Source organism: Homalodisca vitripennis, chromosome 4 (genome assembly GCF_021130785.1).
Source record: "Homalodisca vitripennis isolate AUS2020 chromosome 4, UT_GWSS_2.1, whole genome shotgun sequence".
NCBI lineage: Eukaryota > Metazoa > Arthropoda > Insecta > Hemiptera > Cicadellidae > Homalodisca > Homalodisca vitripennis.
In genome coordinates this window covers 175,801,541-175,823,444 of record NC_060210.1, presented here as the reverse complement: position 1 = coordinate 175,823,444, position 21,904 = coordinate 175,801,541, and the positions used below count along the sequence as shown (strand labels likewise).

At 33.0% G+C, this 21,904-nt stretch overlaps 1 protein-coding gene across 1 annotated transcript; it reads left to right on the top strand.

Moving 5' to 3' along the window:
* The first annotated feature begins 1,244 nt into the window (after positions 1–1,244).
* On the top strand, positions 1,245–7,673 carry LOC124361307 (venom acid phosphatase Acph-1-like). The gene is made up of 4 exons (XM_046815353.1): positions 1,245–1,339; positions 2,318–2,494; positions 5,757–5,880; positions 7,543–7,673. Exons 2-4 carry the CDS (start codon positions 2,327–2,329, stop codon positions 7,671–7,673), a joined length of 423 nt encoding a protein of 140 aa, XP_046671309.1. The 5' UTR covers positions 1,245–1,339; positions 2,318–2,326.
* The last annotated feature ends 14,231 nt before the right edge of the window (positions 7,674–21,904 follow it).

The window sequence follows — 21,904 nt, the reverse complement described above, 5'->3', positions numbered from 1 at the left end:
CTTTTAGAACGGCAAGAAGCAGATGTACCAGTTGGGAGAACTTTTGCGAGTTCGGTATGGCCAGTTTGTGGGTCCATACTCTCTGCAGACTGTGAAGTGACAGCATTGACAACAATCTTATGTGTAGAACGCTTGGTTAGACAGTAAGAATGTGATAGCTGAACCGGAACATTGTTTCTCAGAAAGGCTTGCAGTTGTACAATCTGGGAGAACTTTTGTGAGTTCGGTATGGCCAGTTTGTGGGTCCATACTCTCTCTGATGGCTGTGAAATGACCTTGGACAGTGTTGACTAGAGCGTAATACTTGAAAATGTTCTTTTTTGAAAGGCAAGAAGCAGAGGTACCAGTTAGGAGAACTTTTGCGAGTTCGGTATGGCCAGTTTGTGGGTCCATACTCTCTGCAGACTGTGAAGTGACAGCATTGACAACAATCTTATGTGTAGAAATGCTTGGTTAGACAGTAAGAATGTGATAGCTGAACTTGAACATTGTTTCTCAGAAAGGCTTGCAGTTCTACAATCTGGGAGAACTTTTGCGAGTTCAGTATGGCCAGTTTGTGGGTCCATACTCTCTCTGATGACTGTGAAATGACCTTGGACAGTGTCGACTAGAGTGTAATACTTGAAAATTTTCTTTTAGAAAGGCAAGAAGCAGATGTACCAGTTGGGAGAACTTTTGCGAGTTCGGTATGGCCAGTTTGTGGGTCCATACTCTCTCTGATGGCTGTGAAATGACCTTGGACAGTGTTGACTAGAGTGTAATACTTGAAAATGTTCTTTTTTGAAAGGCAAGAAGCAGAGGTACCAGTTAGGAGAACTTTTGCGAGTTTCGGTATGGCCAGTTTGTGGGTCCATACTCTCTGCAGACTGTGAAGTGACAGCATTGACAACAATCTTATGTGTAGAATGCTTGGTTAGACAGTAAGAATGTGATAGCTGAACTTGAACATTGTTTCTCAGAAAGGCTTGCAGTTCTACAATCTGGGAGAACTTTTGCGAGTTCAGTATGGCCAGTTTGTGGGTCCATACTCTCTCTGATGACTGTGAAATGACCTTGGACAGTGTCGACTAGAGTGTAATACTTGAAAATTTTCTTTTAGAAAGGCAAGAAGCAGATGTACCAGTTGGGAGAACTTTTTGCGAGTTCGGTATGGCCAGTTTGTGGGTCCATACTCTCTGCAGACTGTGAGAGTTGACAGCAGTGATCACGACCGCTGTCTTACAGAGTGCCGGAGCATTGCTAGCAGGCTTCTTCCCTCCACAGGGTGATCAAATTTGGAACAGTAAAACTGTTATGGCAGCCAGTACCCATTCATGCCTTGCCACTTAATTCAGATAAGGTATGAATCCTCCAATACTGTATTATAGTAAAAGGGAATTTACTAACTTTTGTCTTAGAAGGAACAGGTTTTTTATTTGGAAAATGAGTCAATCTCAGAAATGATATTTGTTTCCTTAATATAATGTGATATCTAATCAATTCACTGACATAATTTACTGTACTACATTAACTAACTATGTTTATAATAATCTACATATATTTATTATAAATTTTTTTTATTTAACTCCCTTACTTTACCCATCTTAGCCATTTATCCTATACTATTTTATTGTTAATATATGTGCAATATTGAATTACATTTTTAATATTTTTTTCACTTATATATAATTCATCTTATCAGTTCTGGAAAATACTTCTATGCAAATGTTGATTAAATTTAAATTTATTAAAATTTAATTATTTTTCTTCCCTAAAACCAGTTATAGTATAGTGCAAGGTGACAAAAGAAATTAGTTATTTGATCTACCCTTTACATTGTCGAGAAAATCAAATCATTAACTGTTTCCTAAAGATCGTCATGTCCCTCCTGACTTCCACCACAGTAAAAGTTACTACTTCCTTACAATAAAAACTGACATTCTAATTTTGTAATGTTGAAGCTAAGGTAAATAAAATGCAAAATTTTAACGAAAGTCTTTCTATTTTATGAATGGTTGTATACTTTTCAACTCATCAAAATAAACAGTTTAAAAAAATACCAGTGTCAGGTTTTACTTGATACACATAAAGGAAATCGTTAAAATGAAACTTATGGTATCATTATGGAAATTTTGGTTGTGTTAATTGTGCATCATTGCCATAAATAGTGTTAAAGATAATTATTAATGTAGAAAATATCTCCTTTCAGTTGTAATTAATTTAAATTCTTTCGGATTTCTGTTTAAAGATTAATCAACTTTTAACAGTTATACACGCATATTTGAGAGGAAATTTACAGTTAAAAAAATGTTAGGTCTAAGTTTGTGTATCTTTTCAGTTGATAACAATGAGAGCTCCATGTCCCCTTTACAATGAAGAACAAAGAAGGTCAGACAAAGTTTTGGCAGCATCTTATGATGACAAAGATCTTTACAAGTATTTAAGTGAACACTCAGGACAAAATGTCTCAACTCTACTTGATGTTGAGACACTTTTCAATACATTAGAAATAGAGGTATGTATGAGTCTAGTGCTGTGTGTAATACTTAGTACAAGTAGAGTACTTGATGATTATATTACATGATTCCCACACAAGAATCATTCAATACTAACTGACCTCACACCCTTACAGCTGTGTTGTTCAGTTTTTGCTATCTACTAAAAATGCAGAGAGTACAGATTGTATAATTGGTTCCTCAGAAAACTCTAGTCTTGCAGTAGTATAAAATGGAAGGATTGCTGATTTAGTTTTTATTTTTTTGCATTTAATTTTGCAATGTAATTATTTTTATGCAAATGTATTTCATTACTACCTGGTTTTGAGTTGTTGGGTCCCTGTTTTACGATCTCAAGCAGGCATAATCAGTTCCACAGACAGTGTTGAACCAGCTATATCTGCCCCTCGCTCCCCAATTATGCTACTGCTCAAAAACCCTCATGCCAGTCCAGTTCTCATATCAGCTGATAATGTTTACATCCTTATTTCTTTCCTCAATGCTCAGATTATCTAGGCTGTAGTCACTGAAGTGCCATATATGTAATATTATAGAGATCTTCGACCCTCAGAAGTACATCAAACAGAGTACCTTGCAGACACTACCAGTGTCACTTTATATAACCAAACCAATGAAAATATGGTTAGTGTAAACATATTTGATCCTGTTAAAATTAAGTAAGTGGAAACAATCATTATCAATTTGAATATTAGTTTCTCGTGTGGCTGGGACGATATTTCAAATTTTCCACTAAAATGATCAGTGAAGGTAGTTGAGTTCGATATTGACAGTCACTGCAACATTCCCAAGCAAACTAAAACTTTTCTAAATAAAACCTATATTAAAAAAAGGTTCAGTTAAAGAGATCTCTAATTATCATCCAATCTTTTAAGTAACGTATTAAAAGTATTAAAGAGATCAATTATTGGTTGTAGATTGACAAATTTCCTAGGAAGAAACAATTTATTGTGTAATGAGCAATTTTTATTTTGAAAAATAAAAACACTGATTTAGCTGTAACTTCTTTTTTTGGTAGAGTCATGTTCGCTTTGGATGGATCGCAGCTAACGGCTGCTGTCTTCTGTGATGATTTTTCCAAGGCCTTTGACTGTGTTGACCCCCATATATTATTACATAAATGAAATATTATAGGAATAAATGAGGTTGCACTAAAAATCATTAAATCATATCTTTCTAACAGGTTCAATTGTTACTGAAACCTCAAACAAATTTAAATCAAGATGGTAAATGGTGTTGTTTGCCATTCCTGAAGACTCCATTCTGGGGCCAAACCTTTTGCAGATAACAGAAATATTCTCATAACAGAAAACACATTTAAAAAATTAAGTTTGTCTATGAGTAAAACTCTGGAGGAACTGTCAAATTAGTTTAAACTGAATGGGCTCGCCTTAAATCAACAAAAAACAAACACCATACATTTTAAGGTAAGAAATCATACTTGTAATAAGCTGACTGAGACCAATTGTAATAAAGTTGATACACATAAGATTTTGGGAGTATTTATTGATCAGAACTTAAATTAGAAATCACATATAAGTTATGTAGTAAATAAATAGTTCACTTTTATATTTGAATTCAAGGTTTTGTTAATTACAGTGTCAATTGAAACATAGAAAGTTGTATGTGTATTATGCCTATATACAGTACAGTCAGTTTTGAAATATGGTATCATTATTTGGGGAACCTCACCTGATTTAAAAAAAGTAATAATGATTTTTAAATAGTAATGGCAAAAAAACCGTAATCGGTTTTTTTTTTACATCAAACGTCTTAGTATAACAAGAAAGCTATGTAGGCTTTAAAATTGTGCAAACAAAAAATTATTTCATTATGTTTTTTTCAATTTTTTACTGTGTACCCCAAGGCGTACCTTGCAACAATGAATTTACATTAAAAATTAAGCAGTTGTGTGTCTAACAGGATACACGATAGTCTGAGGTATTTATTTAAGTGCGAGATCAAATTTATCAAACCACCAAGACAAGCAAAGAAACCCACACTGGGTACAGCAAAAACCGATGTGTCACTTAAATCTGGGCAACCTTATGGATGTCTAGGAGCGGCACATCACTAACCGCAAATGTCGAGATTCTGGGGCGCAAGGGTAGTTTGATAGGTCTAGTCTACTGTGAGAGATGACTGTTTCTTGTGAGTTGCTAGGTTTCTTCTGTCAAAGGTTCTTGCCAGCCTAGACATAAGGGTGTGCCACCCCCTGCCTGTTTTGGCTGGAGAGGCTGATTCAGAGCTGGCTTTCCCTTCTTCTGAGGGGACATGACTTGAGATAATTAATTTGCCCTACATTTTTTCTCCTACCTCCAACCTTGCCCATTCGGAATATCCTGTCACTCTGTAAGCGGCACAAAGGTCCTTATAGGACTGTGCAGTTTTCTAAGTTTCTTGTCCTAAGAGAACAATAGAAAACTAATTAACCATCGCCCCAGGAGGATTGACTTCTGGCTTTATCTACCTTTTAGTTGAACCTTCCACTGGGTACAGCAAAATCCCATGTATTACTTAAATCTGGGCAATTTCATGGATGTCCAGGAGCGGCACATCACTGACTGCAAATGTCAAAAATTTTGGGGTGCACGGGTAGATCGATAGGTACATTCTGTACAAATATCACGTGCAATAAATAATTTGATTTGATATATATAACTGTTCCTTAATCGAGGATGTGACAGATTATTCCTGATCATAGGGTGTCATATGCTGTTACGAGTGCTGCCAATTGACAAGCTTTTCTGAATCTTGCAGCATAAAGATTCTACCACTTTACATGACACATCAGACTACTAAAGTTGCTATTCTGCAATATTTTAGCGGGCTAGGCATTATGGGTAGCTTTCTTCTATATCTCATCATGAGTTTATTTATTGTGTTCTGTCACTAAAAAACTCCTAAACCAATAGAGAAATATACAACATATAGGCAATTCAGAAACACAGATGAAACAGAGTTTGTATAAGATTTGTATTTATACACATGATATTTCGTACATACAAGAGATAGTTGATAAGATGGTGGATACCTTAAAGGCAAGTAAGCTCCTCTTGTCTCCTGGCTTGCAGATGATATCTTTGGCCTTATGCCTTATGCTATGTTCATTGGGCTGGAAGATGATTTGACCAAATGAATCAATATTGCTCCAGCTTGTCAGTTTTCTATTTTTATACATTTAAATATAATAATGTTACATTATTTAAATTTAAGTGCAAACTATAGCCTTTACAGTTTACTCCTTTTGATTGTTAATTTTAGAAAGAGAGTGGCAAGGACCTGCCCAGTTGGACTATATCAGTGTTCCCAGAAAAGATGAAAGACATAGCAGCTCTGGTCCTTGCCAGCTTTACCAATACACCACTTATGAAAAGACTTAGAGGAGGTAAGTTTTTAATTTAATAGTAATATAATTTAATGTATTAATAATTATTAATTCATGGTTCTACAGTATTTGTATCAAATCAAGAAAAACATGAAAACCTTTTAGTTATTTTACATATTATTGGTTGTGTTTATATTTTTGTAATGGATGGGATTATAATACTAGTAGTTTTGTGTAAACTGAAGTAATATGTTATATCTTTTCCGCCTTAATAAGCTGATATAGTTACAATTGTTTTACTGTTCACAATGCTTTTGTACAGGACCTAGGTATGAAAGGTGCAATGAAGTTAAATTTAGTATTTAACTGTCAAATTACTCAGAATTATACTTGTAGTTTTTAATTGACTGACAGGGAGTATTTATTAAAAAAAATATTAATGGCAATACGTTATTGATTCTTGAAATGCTTCATGCAGAAACTTATTTACTATTTTCGCTTTAGTAAATTTTAATCGATTGACTCCCAATTAAAATTCCATTATATTTTACCCTCAGATATGTAATTAATTTTTATGTTGCAATTGTTTTGAGGGCTTAGGGTCAATTAAAAATATTAAACTACCTTTTATCATGTTAAAATTGTATTTTATTACCTTATATTTTAAGTATTTAGTTGCCTAGCAACAATTGGATTTATACCAGATCTATCACTAAAAATTAAAATTATGTGGATCATTTGCATGTATTGGTCACTCCCAAGTTTGAAGTTTAGGTCTTGTTACATCATTTTCTTTAATTTCCTCATTGCCACTTTCACTCAGAATTTAATCATCAAAGTTACCATCACTAACTTCATTTTTACTTTAATTCAGTGGATTCTATACAATGTTACTAAAACTCTTGGAAAAGGACATGATCTTGCCACTGCACAATGACAAGAATCAAAACATACAATCAACAGATGAATCAGTTAAAAATAATTAATTTTGAAAGAGTCGACCAGCTTCAAAATCAAATATGTTATATTTTAACAGACCATCAATATAACAGTATAGACAAATGCAAAAATAATCAATACCTACCAGGAATTTTTTTTTACTCCAAAATTAACGGATGATGGGCAATATACATCATTGGTAACCGGTGGGTTAATAAATATTGTCAATGAAGAACTAATTAATTTGTTACAAATACTTTTATTTAACTTGATACTGTATTATACTGTTTCATTTGCAGTATTTTTGCTTAGCAGTGAAAACTTTTTGCGATTCAATGTTTATTGAAATATATATATATATATATATATATATATATATATATAACACATACATATAAACATACATACTAGGCTTCTTTGTTTTAAATTTGTTATTTACAATAGATGATTTGAAATGATAAAATGATTACAGACATTTTCCAATCCTTTATATGTATTATTCTATTTTTGTAATATATAACAATAGAAAATGTCCAAAACCCTGAAATGCTTTCAATACCTAGATGCTAAAATGCCATTAAAAACTAAAATGTAATGGCTTAGTTAGAGAGTATACATCTTTCTAAAGGAATTCCAAATTAATTTTCTATGCAAAGATATAGTAATAATATATTATTTATTTAATTGCATAGTTGTTAGTGTAATGTTTACTTGATTACCATAAATATTGTGAACAAGTGATAAATCAATTTAATGTTTTAATGTCAAATTGCCTTCTTACAGGCCCGTTGGTTAAAGAAATAAAAACTAACATGGAATCATATGTGAGTGGAGCAAGTAAACGTAAGCTGTCTCTTTACTCAGCTCATGACACAACCCTGGTGAATTTTAGACGTGCCCTTGGTTTTCAATGATTTTACCTTCAAGCCACAGCTAGGATCTGCCATCATAGTGGAGCTTCATGTAATCGATAACATTCCCCAGGTGGAGGTTAGTTTTTCTACAAAATCCTTTACACGAGATTCATAAACTACAGTCTAAACATTTCAGAAATTTATTTGTATTAATTATAAATACAGTATATTATTTGAATTAGCAGCTTACACAAATGTTTCCTATAATAATTTTAATTCTAATATAATTTCTACTTTTAAAGGTAAAGAGACATAAAGGTAAGAAAATGCTAGAATATAAACTGGCACAAACTTTATATTATTTTTGTTATAAAATACCACAAAATATTTAATCTTAAAGTTTAGGAAATATAAAGGTTTTGTTTAAAAATGTATAATATTTATTCCTTTTGTATTCACATTCTGATTAAATTTATCTTTCATAATCTTTAAATATTGAATAGCTTTGCAAAAAATTAAGGATTCTGAAATACAAAATATTAATTGAATTTATTAAAAGTGACAGTGTGAGCATCCGCTCACAATCCACAATCCTGTGGCAATTTGTTGAATAATCTATTTTTCATGCAAAATATGCTATTATTTGTTTTTGTAAGTCTAGCAGGTAGTAAATCTAGGACTTAGTTATTTCTTGTGTTATAATTATGTATGTCAGATCTAATTTTATATTTATGCAAATTTTCTGTTACGTTTATTAGGCAGAATTTTTTTTCACAGTACGCGGCTACATTAATCGTTTCACCGCGAGGCAGAAAATTTACCAACACAGACAGTGCACATGATTTTTTGGGCAGAAATTGTTTGCTTGAATTTGACTTTCCTAGGGGATGTTGAATGCCGCCATTCCATTTGACTGTTGTTTTGGTTCTGGTGTAACGCAGGCTACCCACGTTTCATCGCCTGTAACGGTAATGGCTTAAAAAATCATTGCCCTCATTACTGTAACGCTCGAAAAAGCTCAATGCACTGCCCAATCGTTTGGTTTTGTGCTCATCATTCAACATTTTAGGTACCCACCGTGAACACAGTTTCCGATGATTTAAACGTTCGGAACACAATTTCGTAGAGAACACTTCTTGATACAGCAGGAAATTTTTCAGCTAAAGACGAAATTGTGAACCGTCTGTTCCCTTTCACTGTACAGTCCACTTTTTCAATGAAATCATCGGTAATGACTGAAGGTCGCCCACTTCGTTACTCATCATGAACTTTTGTGTGGCCATCTTTGAAGGCCCTAACCCATTTCCGTACCATTCCTTCACTCATAATGTTTTCACCATAAACTTCACTGATTTGACGATGAATGTTAATTGCTTTTAAGCCTTTAGCACAGAGAAAACTAATCACAGCACGCACTTCACAGTCGGCGGCATTTTAAAATCACGTAAACAAACGAAGACTCGATCAAACGGTGTTGTAATGGCGTCTGTGGCTTTCCAACTGATGTAGCTACACTACGCGCATGCGCTGAACGGCAACTGCAGCGCTGCTGCGGCGTAATTTAAAAACGGTACTTACTTTAAAAACATGCCTTGTATATACATATACATATATATACAGAATACAGAAAGCTTTATTCATAAACATCAAGTTTAGAACAGGTGTCAAATAAAAAATAATATAAATGAAAATCAATAGAATGTAATGGAAATCAATTGACTTAAGTTTCCTTGTAAGTTTTTAAACAATTGTTGTGGCTATTTGCATGTTCAAGGAATTAACTAATTGTGTAAATTGATTTCTTCACAAGCCAGGAATACAGTCCTTTTTTTAGATTTTTTTTCAGTTGTCTTGAGCTTGATAGGTAAAACATTATATAGTCTAGCTCCAGCATATGAGGGTTTCTTTGCGAACAGAGCGGTCCTGTAGGCAGGTAAGTTGTAGTCAAGTCCATGTCTTGTGGTTCGACCATGACGATTGTTTCTTGGCAAGTTTAACTCAGCAGCAAGCATGATGACTTCAAGTATGTAAAGAGATGTGATGGTCAGTAAATCTAGGTTTTTGTATGCATCTCTGCAGCTGTCCCGTGGTGCAATGTCAGCCATTATTCTTACTGCCCGTTTCTGAAGAACCATGACTCGTTGAAGGTTGTTGTTTAGAGGATGCTCCCCATAGTACAATTTCCATATCGGGCCCTGCTCTCAAATATTGCATGATAAGCTGTTCGGGTGGCTTCTGGGGTACTTACAGATTTTTTTCTTCTTAGGGCAAACACTGCTGTGCTCAGCTGATGACACAAAGAATCAATATGAAAGCTCCAGGAGAGAGAGTTATCTAACGTCAGTCCAAGATGTTTTGTGTAGCAAGAAATTTCAAAGTCATGTGGGATTGTAATTTTTGTCCTTGTTTTTTCCAAATATGATGTGTTGAGTTTTTGATTCATTGAAAACTAGGTCGTTTTCTAAGCAATATTGATAGGCTATGCTAACGGAAATGAAGGTGTCAATTTCAAGAAGCTCTGTCGATTTGTGAGAGGTGGTCAGAACAGTGTCATCTCCATACATGACTGGGTAGCAGTATGTGTCAATATAATTTGGTAAGTCACTGGTAAACAAGATAAACAAAACAGGGCCCAGCACCGAACCTTGAGGAACACTTTGTAAATACTCTGGTTATCACTTTGCGCTCATCGTTGACCTGCCACTTGTCTGCCCATCATGACATGAGATCGGAGGTTGAAAAAAAAAACATCTCTCGTAATTATAAATGTTATCTATTTTTTCAGTTTTATATACATTATTATCCTGGTGACAATCTGGTTTTATTGATCTGGACAGCTTATTATATACTATACTGTATTTTTTTATTTAACTTGAATAGAAGTTGTTCTATTGACATGTTGCAGTTTTACTACCTTGACAGTTATGCTGCTACTGCCACAGAAAGATGGGAGGTCCCAGGTTGCCCTACTCCCTGTACTCTGGATAAGTTCTCCGAGACAATGGCGTCTGTTGCGCCCCTGGACTGGGATGCTGAGTGTCAGTCTCAAGAACACTCAAGCTCAAGCTGATATTCAAACAAGATTAATTCTCTATTTTTAACTTATCAAAAAAGTAATATGTGTTTGTTATAGACCATTATAATCATGAGATATTTAACTTCTTGGGTGTAACTGACTTTACGAAACTGTAAGTTACGATCCCTTTCAGTTGCACCCATTCTTAAATGTACTATGTATACGGTAAAAAGGTAATTACTGTTAATAACTGTCATCTCACAGTTAATTATAAATTACTGTCAAAAAAAACTACTACCACTATATATATTTTCCACATTTAATATTGCTTGATTTAGCAGTTTTTTTAATCAAGTTTCCAGAACAATGGGGTGGTTGTTCGGTGGAAAGTGGTCTAGGCCAGTCTAGGCTGGACGGCAAGACAGCTGTCATCACAGGAGCTAACACAGGTGTTGGCTTCTTTACGGCTCTTGATTTCTACAAGCGAGGTAAACAAAGCTCATTGACTCTCGTGTTGTTATTTAGAATTTAGATGATTAAGTATAAATAATAGTACTGTTTACACAGAAAATAATAATTGGATTTAAAAGCCCATTCCGATTAAAGTCAAATAGAGCTGGCATTGATCTTTAAAGTTTTGCAACACTTAAAGTCCAGTCCTCTTATAATCAGAAGATGTATGGAGTAAACTTTTCTCATGATTATTTACATTAATAAAAGTTCAATACATGCATGTAGAAGAAACTATTTAAATCAATCTTTTTGGATGACATTTATCCTTCTTTGACAGACTACTTAAACATTTTATAAGTATATTTAATAATTTTGGTAGCAAGTGTAGTAGTAATAGACAGTATAATAGTTTTCGGAGGTGTTAATAATATAAAATATAACAGTTGAAGTCACACCAGTATGATATTTAACTGTTTTGATTGTTTTATTACTGCTAGTGCCACCTACACAAAATACTGTGTGATAACATAATGCCATGCATCTTTGCTAGGTGCACCAACTGCTTTAAAGGACAACTAAACAAGATTTGGGCTCATGGCTTGTTTTCTGTCTTAAGATTTTGTCTTATTAGGTTTTCCTAGGATATTGGTTTGAATTCCTTTTTTGGGGACAAAAAGTGTGTTTGTGGTCTGTTGACATTACACCAATCTATGGCAAAGCCGGTTTGAAGACCCACCACGAAATAGTAGTGATTAGAAGGTAGTTTATGGGATGAGTGTATTCTTACAGAGATTCATTAGGCAATTTTGTCTCTTTTTGTCTTTTTCATAAAACACACTGAAGAATTTTTTTCGTATTTATGGATATTGTTTTACAAACATTAGAGGTATAATACTTTTCTATGATCATGAAATTGAATCCTCTCCCGAAAAAGGTTAAATTGTGATAAAACAGGAAACCAGGGTGTTTATGTAGTCATAATGATGAAAAAGGTTAAATTGTGATAAAACAGGAAACCAGGGTGTTTATGTAGTCATAATGATGAAAAAGGTTAAATTGTGATAAAACAGGAAACCAGGGTGTTTATGTAGTCATAATGATGAAAAAGGTTAAATTGTGATAAAACAGGAAACCAGGGTGTTTATGTAGACCAAAGGAAGAGCGTTTCTGGTAATAACAACTCTCCAATTAGCTTTAATAAAGAAATCTGAATACATTGGTATTTACAAATACTACCTTTCATGACTTACAAATGTGTTTTATTAAAAATATATAATTATGGTTTTTAATTCTCAAATATTTATTTAGTACTTACAAGAATGAATAGAAATGTTTTAAAATGTACACAAACTTAAAACAGATAAACTTACTCTGATTGTTGAATTTGTGTATTTAAAGTACACAATATAAAATAGACTATATAACTATTACTATTCAACTGACAGTGTATCCTCATCTTGTAAAAATACTCGTAACACTTCTCTCAACAACTCATCCTCCTGAACCAGTGTTTAAAGTACTGGTGCCACTGTGTTTATTCCACCATCCAGAGCTCATCTTTATAAGCTGCAACAGCATATTCAGATGATGAGCATTGCTTCTTAAGAGTCATAAGATAACAATTTGGGACTGTATTATAGGTAGATAAGTAATTAAAGTGGGAACTGTTTAATTAACTTTATCATTTTGATGAGCTGGGTAGGATGATGCAATGTAATGATAAAGCAGAATTCTCCTTATTCCTACTCTTTCCACTGATCTTAAATTTTTTAAATATCTGGGGTAGCAAGTTTTGATGTACCACACAAAACAACAGAGAGTGTAATAGTACACTGGTTTTCAAGAACAACATTGATGACATGTCCGCTAGATGATAAAAAGTTCTCTTTTCAAACCATTCTCTTTCCAACACTTAATGTGGAAATAACCAACTGATTGATTGACGCTCTGTTTTAGGGTCAAACTGATTGATAGACACTCTGTTTTAGGGTCAAACTGATTGATACATTAAAGATTCATCAAACAACAATATCTACCAACATTATTTTCCTGACAATCCCATTTTCAAATGTGATTCTTTCTGTGTATCATTTAACCAGTGTGGCACCCACCAAGAAGCACTAAGGTAGTGCTTATAAAGGATAGTGGAGACACTTAGCAAGATTGTGGATTTTCCATAGAAATGTTTTCTTCAGCATATAAGTTTTTCACTGTACTTCTCATCTGAGAGCCAAACCTTATTGAGTTTAAACTCCTGAAACCAATAAACTACAGTAGTACACAAGGGAGGAATACTCAAAAAGCCATGGATAACCAATCAAAGCAATGTATCTCACTCAAATAAATTTTAAAATCATGTAAAATATTACATGCAAATGTCTTCTTTCCAATTCCATGGCCTGACACGAATTTGCATAAGGTAATAATTTACTGTTGCTGTATTAAAATATTGTAAATTTATTGTATGATATAAGGTTGAGTGGTACAGAGGGCTTGATAGTCCTAACTCCACCTCTTTAATAAAAGCATTTTTCATTCTATCATTTCATTAAACTATTTGTGTATATGAGTTTATACGTAAGCCTGTCATATACATTAATTAGACAGAATGTACACACCGATTTGAATCAAATTTGTTGTGCATGTGCATTTATTATTAGGACATATTTTTTGTAAGCTTTATTTTTGAATAATTTTACATAAGAACCCTACATTCTCTAAAAACTACCCTAATGATTTTGTTTAAATTTTAATTAATATAGAGCTATGACTATCAGTGCTTTATATTTAAGCTGGTGCAATTGATTTTATGTTTGCTAAAATTTAAAACTTTACAGTATGTGCAAGTGTTATGTAAGGGATTGACATCTTTTTATTCATTTATGACTAAAAGAAATTATATATAATATTGTAAAAACTTACAGGTTTTGTAACATTTTAAACTTAATGAAATCAATTTGTTTGTAAATAAAAACTTGTTATTCACTGAGCCAGTAACTCAAGTACATGCTATAAAAATTTTAGATTTTTATCTACATCTGTTTTTATTTAATCCTGATTATAAAATGCTTAAATTTAAAAATGTCTAAATTTCCTACTGTTAATTCATATAATCTCACGTGTAGTAATCAAAACCATTTCTCTACTTCTGTTTTTCAGAGAAGTCATCTTTAAAGAATCATCTTTATGAATTTCACAAAAAACTATTGTTCAAACCCAAAATGGATTGCAACCACCTTAGCTATAATGAAAGTCACACCTGAGTGTTTGGCAAAAAAACACTCAAAATGCTATGCCCACCAGACTGGCAGATTTTATTTGTATTTTTTGTATTATAAACTGTTAACGGGTGTTGATCTTTTTTCACTGGTTGAATAAAATTACAATAAGATTTATTACAGAATTTAGCATGCCAAAGAAAATATATAAAATGGGTCTTTCTCTATAAGTGTGACAACATCGTAGACTTTATTAGTAATGTGCTGTGACTATTTTGTATGAAATAGATGCAGTATGTTTCCAAAATATTTTAAAAGAAACTTTTATTTGGTCTTTTTTATTTTCATCACAAAATTTCTGAACAGTTGTTCTAGCTTGGATTTCAAAAATGTAAACCACAGCTGCAGCTCTGATTTTGTAGGATTAGTTATCAATGACAAAAATGAAATAATACTTGAAATTTATATTGGCCTTCCTAAGGAATTTAGTAACAACTGAAATGTCAGAGTAAAAATAAAATTGTCATTGTCATCTTACAATCTAGAATTGTGTAAAAAACAAAACTATGTACATTGTTGCAAAATTTCTCAATTGCATGCCACTTAACATTGCCAAATAATAAAATAATATTAAATTTAGAAAATAATTTAACCATCATTTTCTGACAAGTTTTAATAAGGCTTTTTATTCTTTACATGAACTATTCACAAATGGTTTTAACAAACTATAAATATACTACTTGTATTTTTATTTTTGTAAGCTAAAAGTTTTATTTTTGAAAACCCCTCCCCATACTTCCAGGAAAGTTTTGAAATGTTTTGAAATTCTAGGTCATAAAATCATGAAAAATAGTATTTCTGAACTAATAATAGGAGGGCAAAGATCAGGTCAGAGTGTATGAAGTTTGCAGTAAAACCACTCTATTTTGGCTAACTTCGAAAATTCATAACTCAGAAACTTGTGATCCGATTAAGACCACATCTAATATCTATATAAGATTGATATATGTGCACTGTAGTTGTAATTGTGCTAAGTAAATTTGGGAATAGTGTGAGAAAAGTTGTTACTAAATTACTATCCTAACTTATTCTTGACCGTGTGGTCCACAAAATTCGGCACTGGTTACATTATCCATTCGGCATTGGAGCTTGGTCATTATCTTGAATGTATGGTTTAATTTTTAACACAGATTGAATTGAACAAGTTTTGTTAATTCACTGAAACCAGTACCTGTTCGCTTTAAAGCGCAATCGCCAGACTGCCCAGGGCGGTGTTGTTGCCTCGTAGTGACAACAAATGACATCAAATAAACATAGACTGTTAGGCCTCATGATGTGCTTCCGGGGTGCGCAAAAGGCCTTTGAGGCTTAAGTGCATGGCAATAGGCCGCCAAATAGAAGAAGAAGAACATAATACAGAACTGCTCAGAGCTTGGAAAGTCATTCACTACTTACTGTAACAACTGATTACGTCGGGATGATTGAAAAAGATACTTTTTTGTATCTGTTACTCGTCTGTACCGAGATTACAAGTTATCACAAACAGAAAGTATGTGCTACAGGTTACTGTTACGATACAGATACTGTACACACTCACCGTCGTTCTTGGTCAAAGTACTCAGACTAGTTTAGCAGTAGTAGTAACTGGAAAATGTACCTGTACCATTTTAGAATTACTCTGAAATGTATGGGTCTAAATCAGGATAAGTACAAGTTGTACTCAGTTACTGAAGCACCAGGTACAGGTAGAAGCCAGTAGAAATAGTAAGAACTAACCTCACTTTCATTGTTGCAGAGTGATGAAATATTCAGAGGTTTGACAAAAATTGAATTATTATAAAATGTGTAGTGCCATGTATTTTGTAAATTAAAATAGTTGTAAGATTTGAATTTATATATTTGATTGTGATTTATTTCAAGTTCCAATATAAATGTTATTTTTAGTCAAAAATAAACTATTAAGCGATAAATTATTTTTAAATAAAATGCTCTTGGAGGGAGGGGATGAAAGGTTTGAAAGGTCCCATTCTCCATTGGTGCGCCATGCTTGTAGTGTGTACTAGTTGGTTGAGGATAAGAACACTGAATAATACTCAAAGAGAAACAATAATCGGAAATTATTTATACAATCCTAAAATCACAATAAAACAAAATGGTACTGGTTACTGAAATTAATATAGTAAAACCTAAAATTATCAGTAAACTATGGTAAAAGAAAGGAACAATTTGTTAGTCTATATTTGAGAATGGGTATTTTTTTTTAGAGATACTCTAGTCAATGTACAACCGAGACAATACTACAGAATACTCACTTTTTGACTATTCCATGGTTATTCTTGGACCATTTGCCATCTTTGGCACTTGAAGGATGGAAAGTTTCCTTACTTTCTTGTTGATTCTTTTCAGCGTTTTGTGGAACTACTGATATTATAATTATTAGGACTTTATTTTTGTACTGCCAGGCTGCACAGTAAGTGCTTGGCTCTTGGCTGCCTGTTAGAAGAAGAAGCATATCAATTGGGCCAAGAACCCAAGGTAACAATTGATAATATGCAAATATTATATGAAATTTCTAATATATGAGTACATGTTTACAAACTATCAGCTTTCACATGCTTATATTATCTTTTATGATAGTGACTACACATTGAGCAACAAGTCATTATACTCAATCAGTTTTTCAAGTAAGAGCCAATTACACAATATACAAGGAATGAATAAATTGAAATAAAAACAGAATATTTTACAAAATGTACATCTATCTGCAAAATATACTCACTAACATAAAAGTTCAAAACCAATATATTTTCACATACAAATTATAAAAAAAATATGTATGTTGTATTATTTGTTAGTTATTTGTTTATATTTTGGTGTATTAATTTTTATGTATTTTTCACTATTAGTAGAAGTCATTAATTTAAGAGTAGAACATTCAAATACAAATATTTTGGTACATCTTTATTTATCGTAAAATCAAATTTTTATTATTTAGTATTTATGCCATACATTTATTTTTAAGTCATTTAGAATTAATCATTAAAGATCCCTAAATAATAATATGCATGACACAAGACAAAATTTAAAAAATAATATTTTTGATTGGTTATCCCACTTACTGTACAAACTGACGTTTCCACAAGAAAATTAATCAAACGTGTATGGAGTAGTTGGTTTCTTATTGAATCAAGATGGCCACTTGAAATTTAGTATTGTACAAGAATGGATCTATAATACAATCCACACCTCAGCAACCACTCATTCAACTTAAATTACGTTAAATTAAAAATCAGAATGTTAATATTGTTATCTTTACATATTTTACCAAAGTTAAAGATTCAAATGGGTTAAAAAAATCAGAAAATTTAAATTATTCATTGAGTTTATTCTGATATAAATTCTTTATGCTAACCATGTGATTTTTCATGTGAGATAAACAATTTTAAGAATTTCCCTGACATTTCATTGATACAGGTCCTTATTAACAAGTCCAGATCCTTGTTTAGATTAACCTTTAGCTATGAATAGAGAATTCTGAAGAAATTGAAGAGGGAAATAAAGTTCTCAATACATAAAAACACCTAAGGTCTAATTTAATAGCCTTTACATTACCAAAAGAAAATTTGATTCTTCTAATAGAAATGTTAACAGGTGATATACCTCTCTGAAAACATTCAAGGAGATTTAACACTAAGTGACTCATAAGTCTATACATTTTGTAACGAAGAACACCTCTGACTTGACTGCAAACGTTACAAGTTGTACGTTATTCAGAAAAAAATAGTGGATATATGTGCTTATTTCAATTTAGTTTTATAATTATTTTGGATTGGTTTAATCCTATCCTTCCCTCTCAATAACAACTGTTTTCCTTTCATGCTTGTGCAGGGATATAATTTATTCTTTACAAAAGTTCATAAATTACTTTAGTATATAAAGAATTGAAAGAAGAAAAATGTGCGAAGAAAACATGACTTTAAATGGATTACATAAAATTATAAACTCTAGAATCAAAGTAAAAAAAAACAAACAGTGAAACAAAATACTGAAGTAAATCAGCTGTTCCATACTGATTAAAAGCACATTAAGGTTCTTTGTACACTTTGTCCTAAATAAACAAGGTTGGTTCTCTCTCCTTCAATTAGCCTTACAGGATGGCATAAATTTAACTGTTTATTGAAGAGAAGATTGATCTGGGAAATATATATTTATACTCTGAAATTAATCTACTGTTGGAGTGTTAATAACATTTGTTGGATGGTCTGTAGTTACACTAACACTATCAAAATCTGAATGAGAACATCCTCCTGATCTTGTTCTGATATTGGCTGTGCTATAGGTTGTAAATCTGTTAGCATTAGTACGAATGAATGTATAACTTTCCCCCATTTTCAAGTTTTTTATTGCTATTTTGAGTAGGCCTGGCAATGTTTTTTAGAGTATAATTGGTTTTGATATCAAACTAACCAGTCTCCCTCAGTATACAAAGTAATACATCATTTGACTAGAAATGCATGTGATAACAACTCCTTTTTCCCACCAATTAGTCTCACTGAAAATCTGGTTTAAAACAGTTTCACCAACTTTAAATTTGGTTTTGAGATCTTCATCTACCCGACCATGAATTTGAAGTGGTTGAAAAAAATCAGCAAGGTTTTCAGTTAACATCCATGAAGAAACTGATACCTTTGCTTGGATTCAGTGTTGTACGGGGAGTGAACAAAACAGAACGTAGAGCATCATTTTATTTTTGATTTTTCAGCCAAGCCTCCTTCCCAGGAGCTTTTTTTTTTTCCTTCCTGAGGGAAAAGGACAGTTTGTTCCCGCGCTTAGTCCTAAAAGGACTTTTACGCCTCCCATACTTTAATTTTGTGCCCTCGAAGTCCAAGGCTTTTGAAAAAACCAATCAGATTTGAGGGCTCCTGTTCTCTGATATCCTTGGGGCTGAGGAGATATGCTCCCAGGTATCTTTTCCGAGTTTCTACAATGGCAGGACAATCTAACCAAATGTGCTCTGCTGACTCCTCCTCCTCTCCACAGAGTCTACATTCGTTACTCTGGTTAAGGCCTACCTTCATAAAGTGCTTCCTTAGAGGGCCATGTCCTGTCAACATTCCTAATATCAGTCTTATATCCTCTTTATTCTGGTCTAAAAGAGCTGTCCACCCTTTAACGTAAGGAGAGATAAACAATTTGGATAGTCTTAATCCTGAGGCTCTACTCCAATTATTGTGTTCTCTTTTCCCAATCTTTGACCAGAGCTTTAATGTTGGAGAAGGCTATCCCACATCCTGGCTCAGGCTCCACCATTGTGGATTCCGCTCCCTTTTTGGCGAGGATGTCTGCTTTTTTCATTTCTATGAATGCTTTCATGACCCGGTACCCAACCGAGTGTTACTCTGTTATTCATTGCCAGCAGCTTAAAATATTCTCACAAAACATTCCGCTTCACTATTTGACGACAGATGAAATGGAGTAGTCGTCAAATTTTAAATTTCAGGTCTAGCGTTCTTAAATGTATTTGATGTAAGTTGCATACTATTGCCGGACACAAGCATATCTGGTTGTCCCTCTAAAAAGAGTATTTGGTGGATTGAATTGATTATTGATTAAGGTAGTATTATTTGCCTTAATAAGAAAGGGAAATTTTGAAAAGGCATCAGAAGCAATCAACCACATACTATTCCAGAACGGCCTAGTAAAATCTATGTGAATCTTTTACTATAGCTTTTTTGGACAAGAACTGCTTTTGAATTTCATGTTTTGGGTTTGGTTGTAGTTGTTGACATACAAGTCTTTGAGACATTTTCTATGTTGAGATCCATTTGAATCCACCAACAATGTCGTCTTGCCATTTACTTCATGTAAAGAGTGCCCCAGTGAACAATCCAAAGATCAATGACCAAATTTACAAGATCTCAAAGAAATATGTGTCTATATTTGAGCCTGGTTTTGATACATGTACATCATTTAAGGCTTCCTTATATCTGAAAATGGAACCAGGCTGAAGTCTTCCCGCCACGAACCATTCCTTTTTCTTAAGATGAATGTGTTAAAGCTGAAATAATCAATAGATTTAAATTATCAGATAGAGTAAGTTCAGTCAGTGGGAAGCTCCTGTAGTTATAGTTTCAAAACCTAATTGAAAGGTTTATTTGTGTGGTGATTTCAAAGTTATGATAAATCCTCATATTGATGTCTAGCTGTACCAGATACCCTATATCACAATTTAAAGACCTTTGTACAAATTAAAAGGTGGAAAAAGGTATTCAAAACTGGATCTTTCACATGCCTACTTACAGCTGGAACTTGAAGCAAAAATGCTGGCAGTTATGAGTACACCATTTAGATTCTTTCAATACCAGTGTTTGCTTTTGGAAGTCTCTAATGCTCTAGCAATATTAATCTTTCCTAGAACAGACTATATCTGGAATTTTAGACTGGTTAGTTATCTTGATGACACAATTGTTGCGAGATGTGATGTCGACGAACATTTACATTATTTAGACCAACTGTTTACTCGACTATAAGAAAATGGACTTAGCTGTAATCTGAAGAAATATATATTTTTTTTATGAACAGATAAAAATATTTGTGTAGTTCTTTATCTGAAAGCAATGTTTGTTCATCTGAATCCAAGGTTGAAGGTTTGAAATCCTTACCTAAGAGATTGACGTGCTTGTCGCGTTCTCAAGGATAACTAGCAACACAGCCGTTTGAGAGATGTTTGAGGATGTAAATTCCTGTACACAATGTTTTGATGAAAATGGTTTGAAAGTAAATCTATTGAAATCTACCTGTATTACTTTCTGTAGTCGTCCTAATGATAACATAGGGCCAACAGTAATGTTTCATTCACAATGGAATTATGAATGAAGTCAATAATATTAAATTTTTGGGAATATTCCTGGGTAAGGAACTTACTTGGAATGAACATATTAATTACTTGTGTTCCAAAATGTTTCATAACATATGTGTTATCAGACATCTATCAAAGATCTGGCCTCCAAACATTTTATTAATTGCATATTATGGAATGATTTTCCCATACCTATCATTTGGTATAGAGTTATGGGGTAAATGTGCAGCAAGAGAATTTAAAATATTGAGGATAATATACAATATTATAAATATTGACTCATATTTTGGCTTGAGTAGCATTAACCTTGATTGAGACTGGAAGAATGTAGATGTATAACTGAGCGGGGGTCGCCAATGTGCCTTGATAAGCCGTTAAATCCGCTTCCAGTAGGTTTGTAGGAAATTATTGTTTTTTAAATTTTGACAATAGTGTGATCAGTAATATTTGGAAGACATTAGTTAGGCCAGGGCTGTGAAGATTGATTTGAAATGTATGATGTGATGTGAGTAGATTTGTAAAGAAAAAATAGAGCCACATTATTATCAATTCTAATTCATCGATCAATAATTTTTAAAGGTCCTTTACTGTTCAGGCTTGTCGCCTTTACAATGCTTTTAGTTCCGAAGTACAGTGTGAGTCGAGGCTTTTGTAAGTAAATTCATTAATATTAAGATAGCTGATAACATTCTGTGATGAAGTGAATTACTTAAAAAAAGTATATCATCGATGAAATGGTTTAACA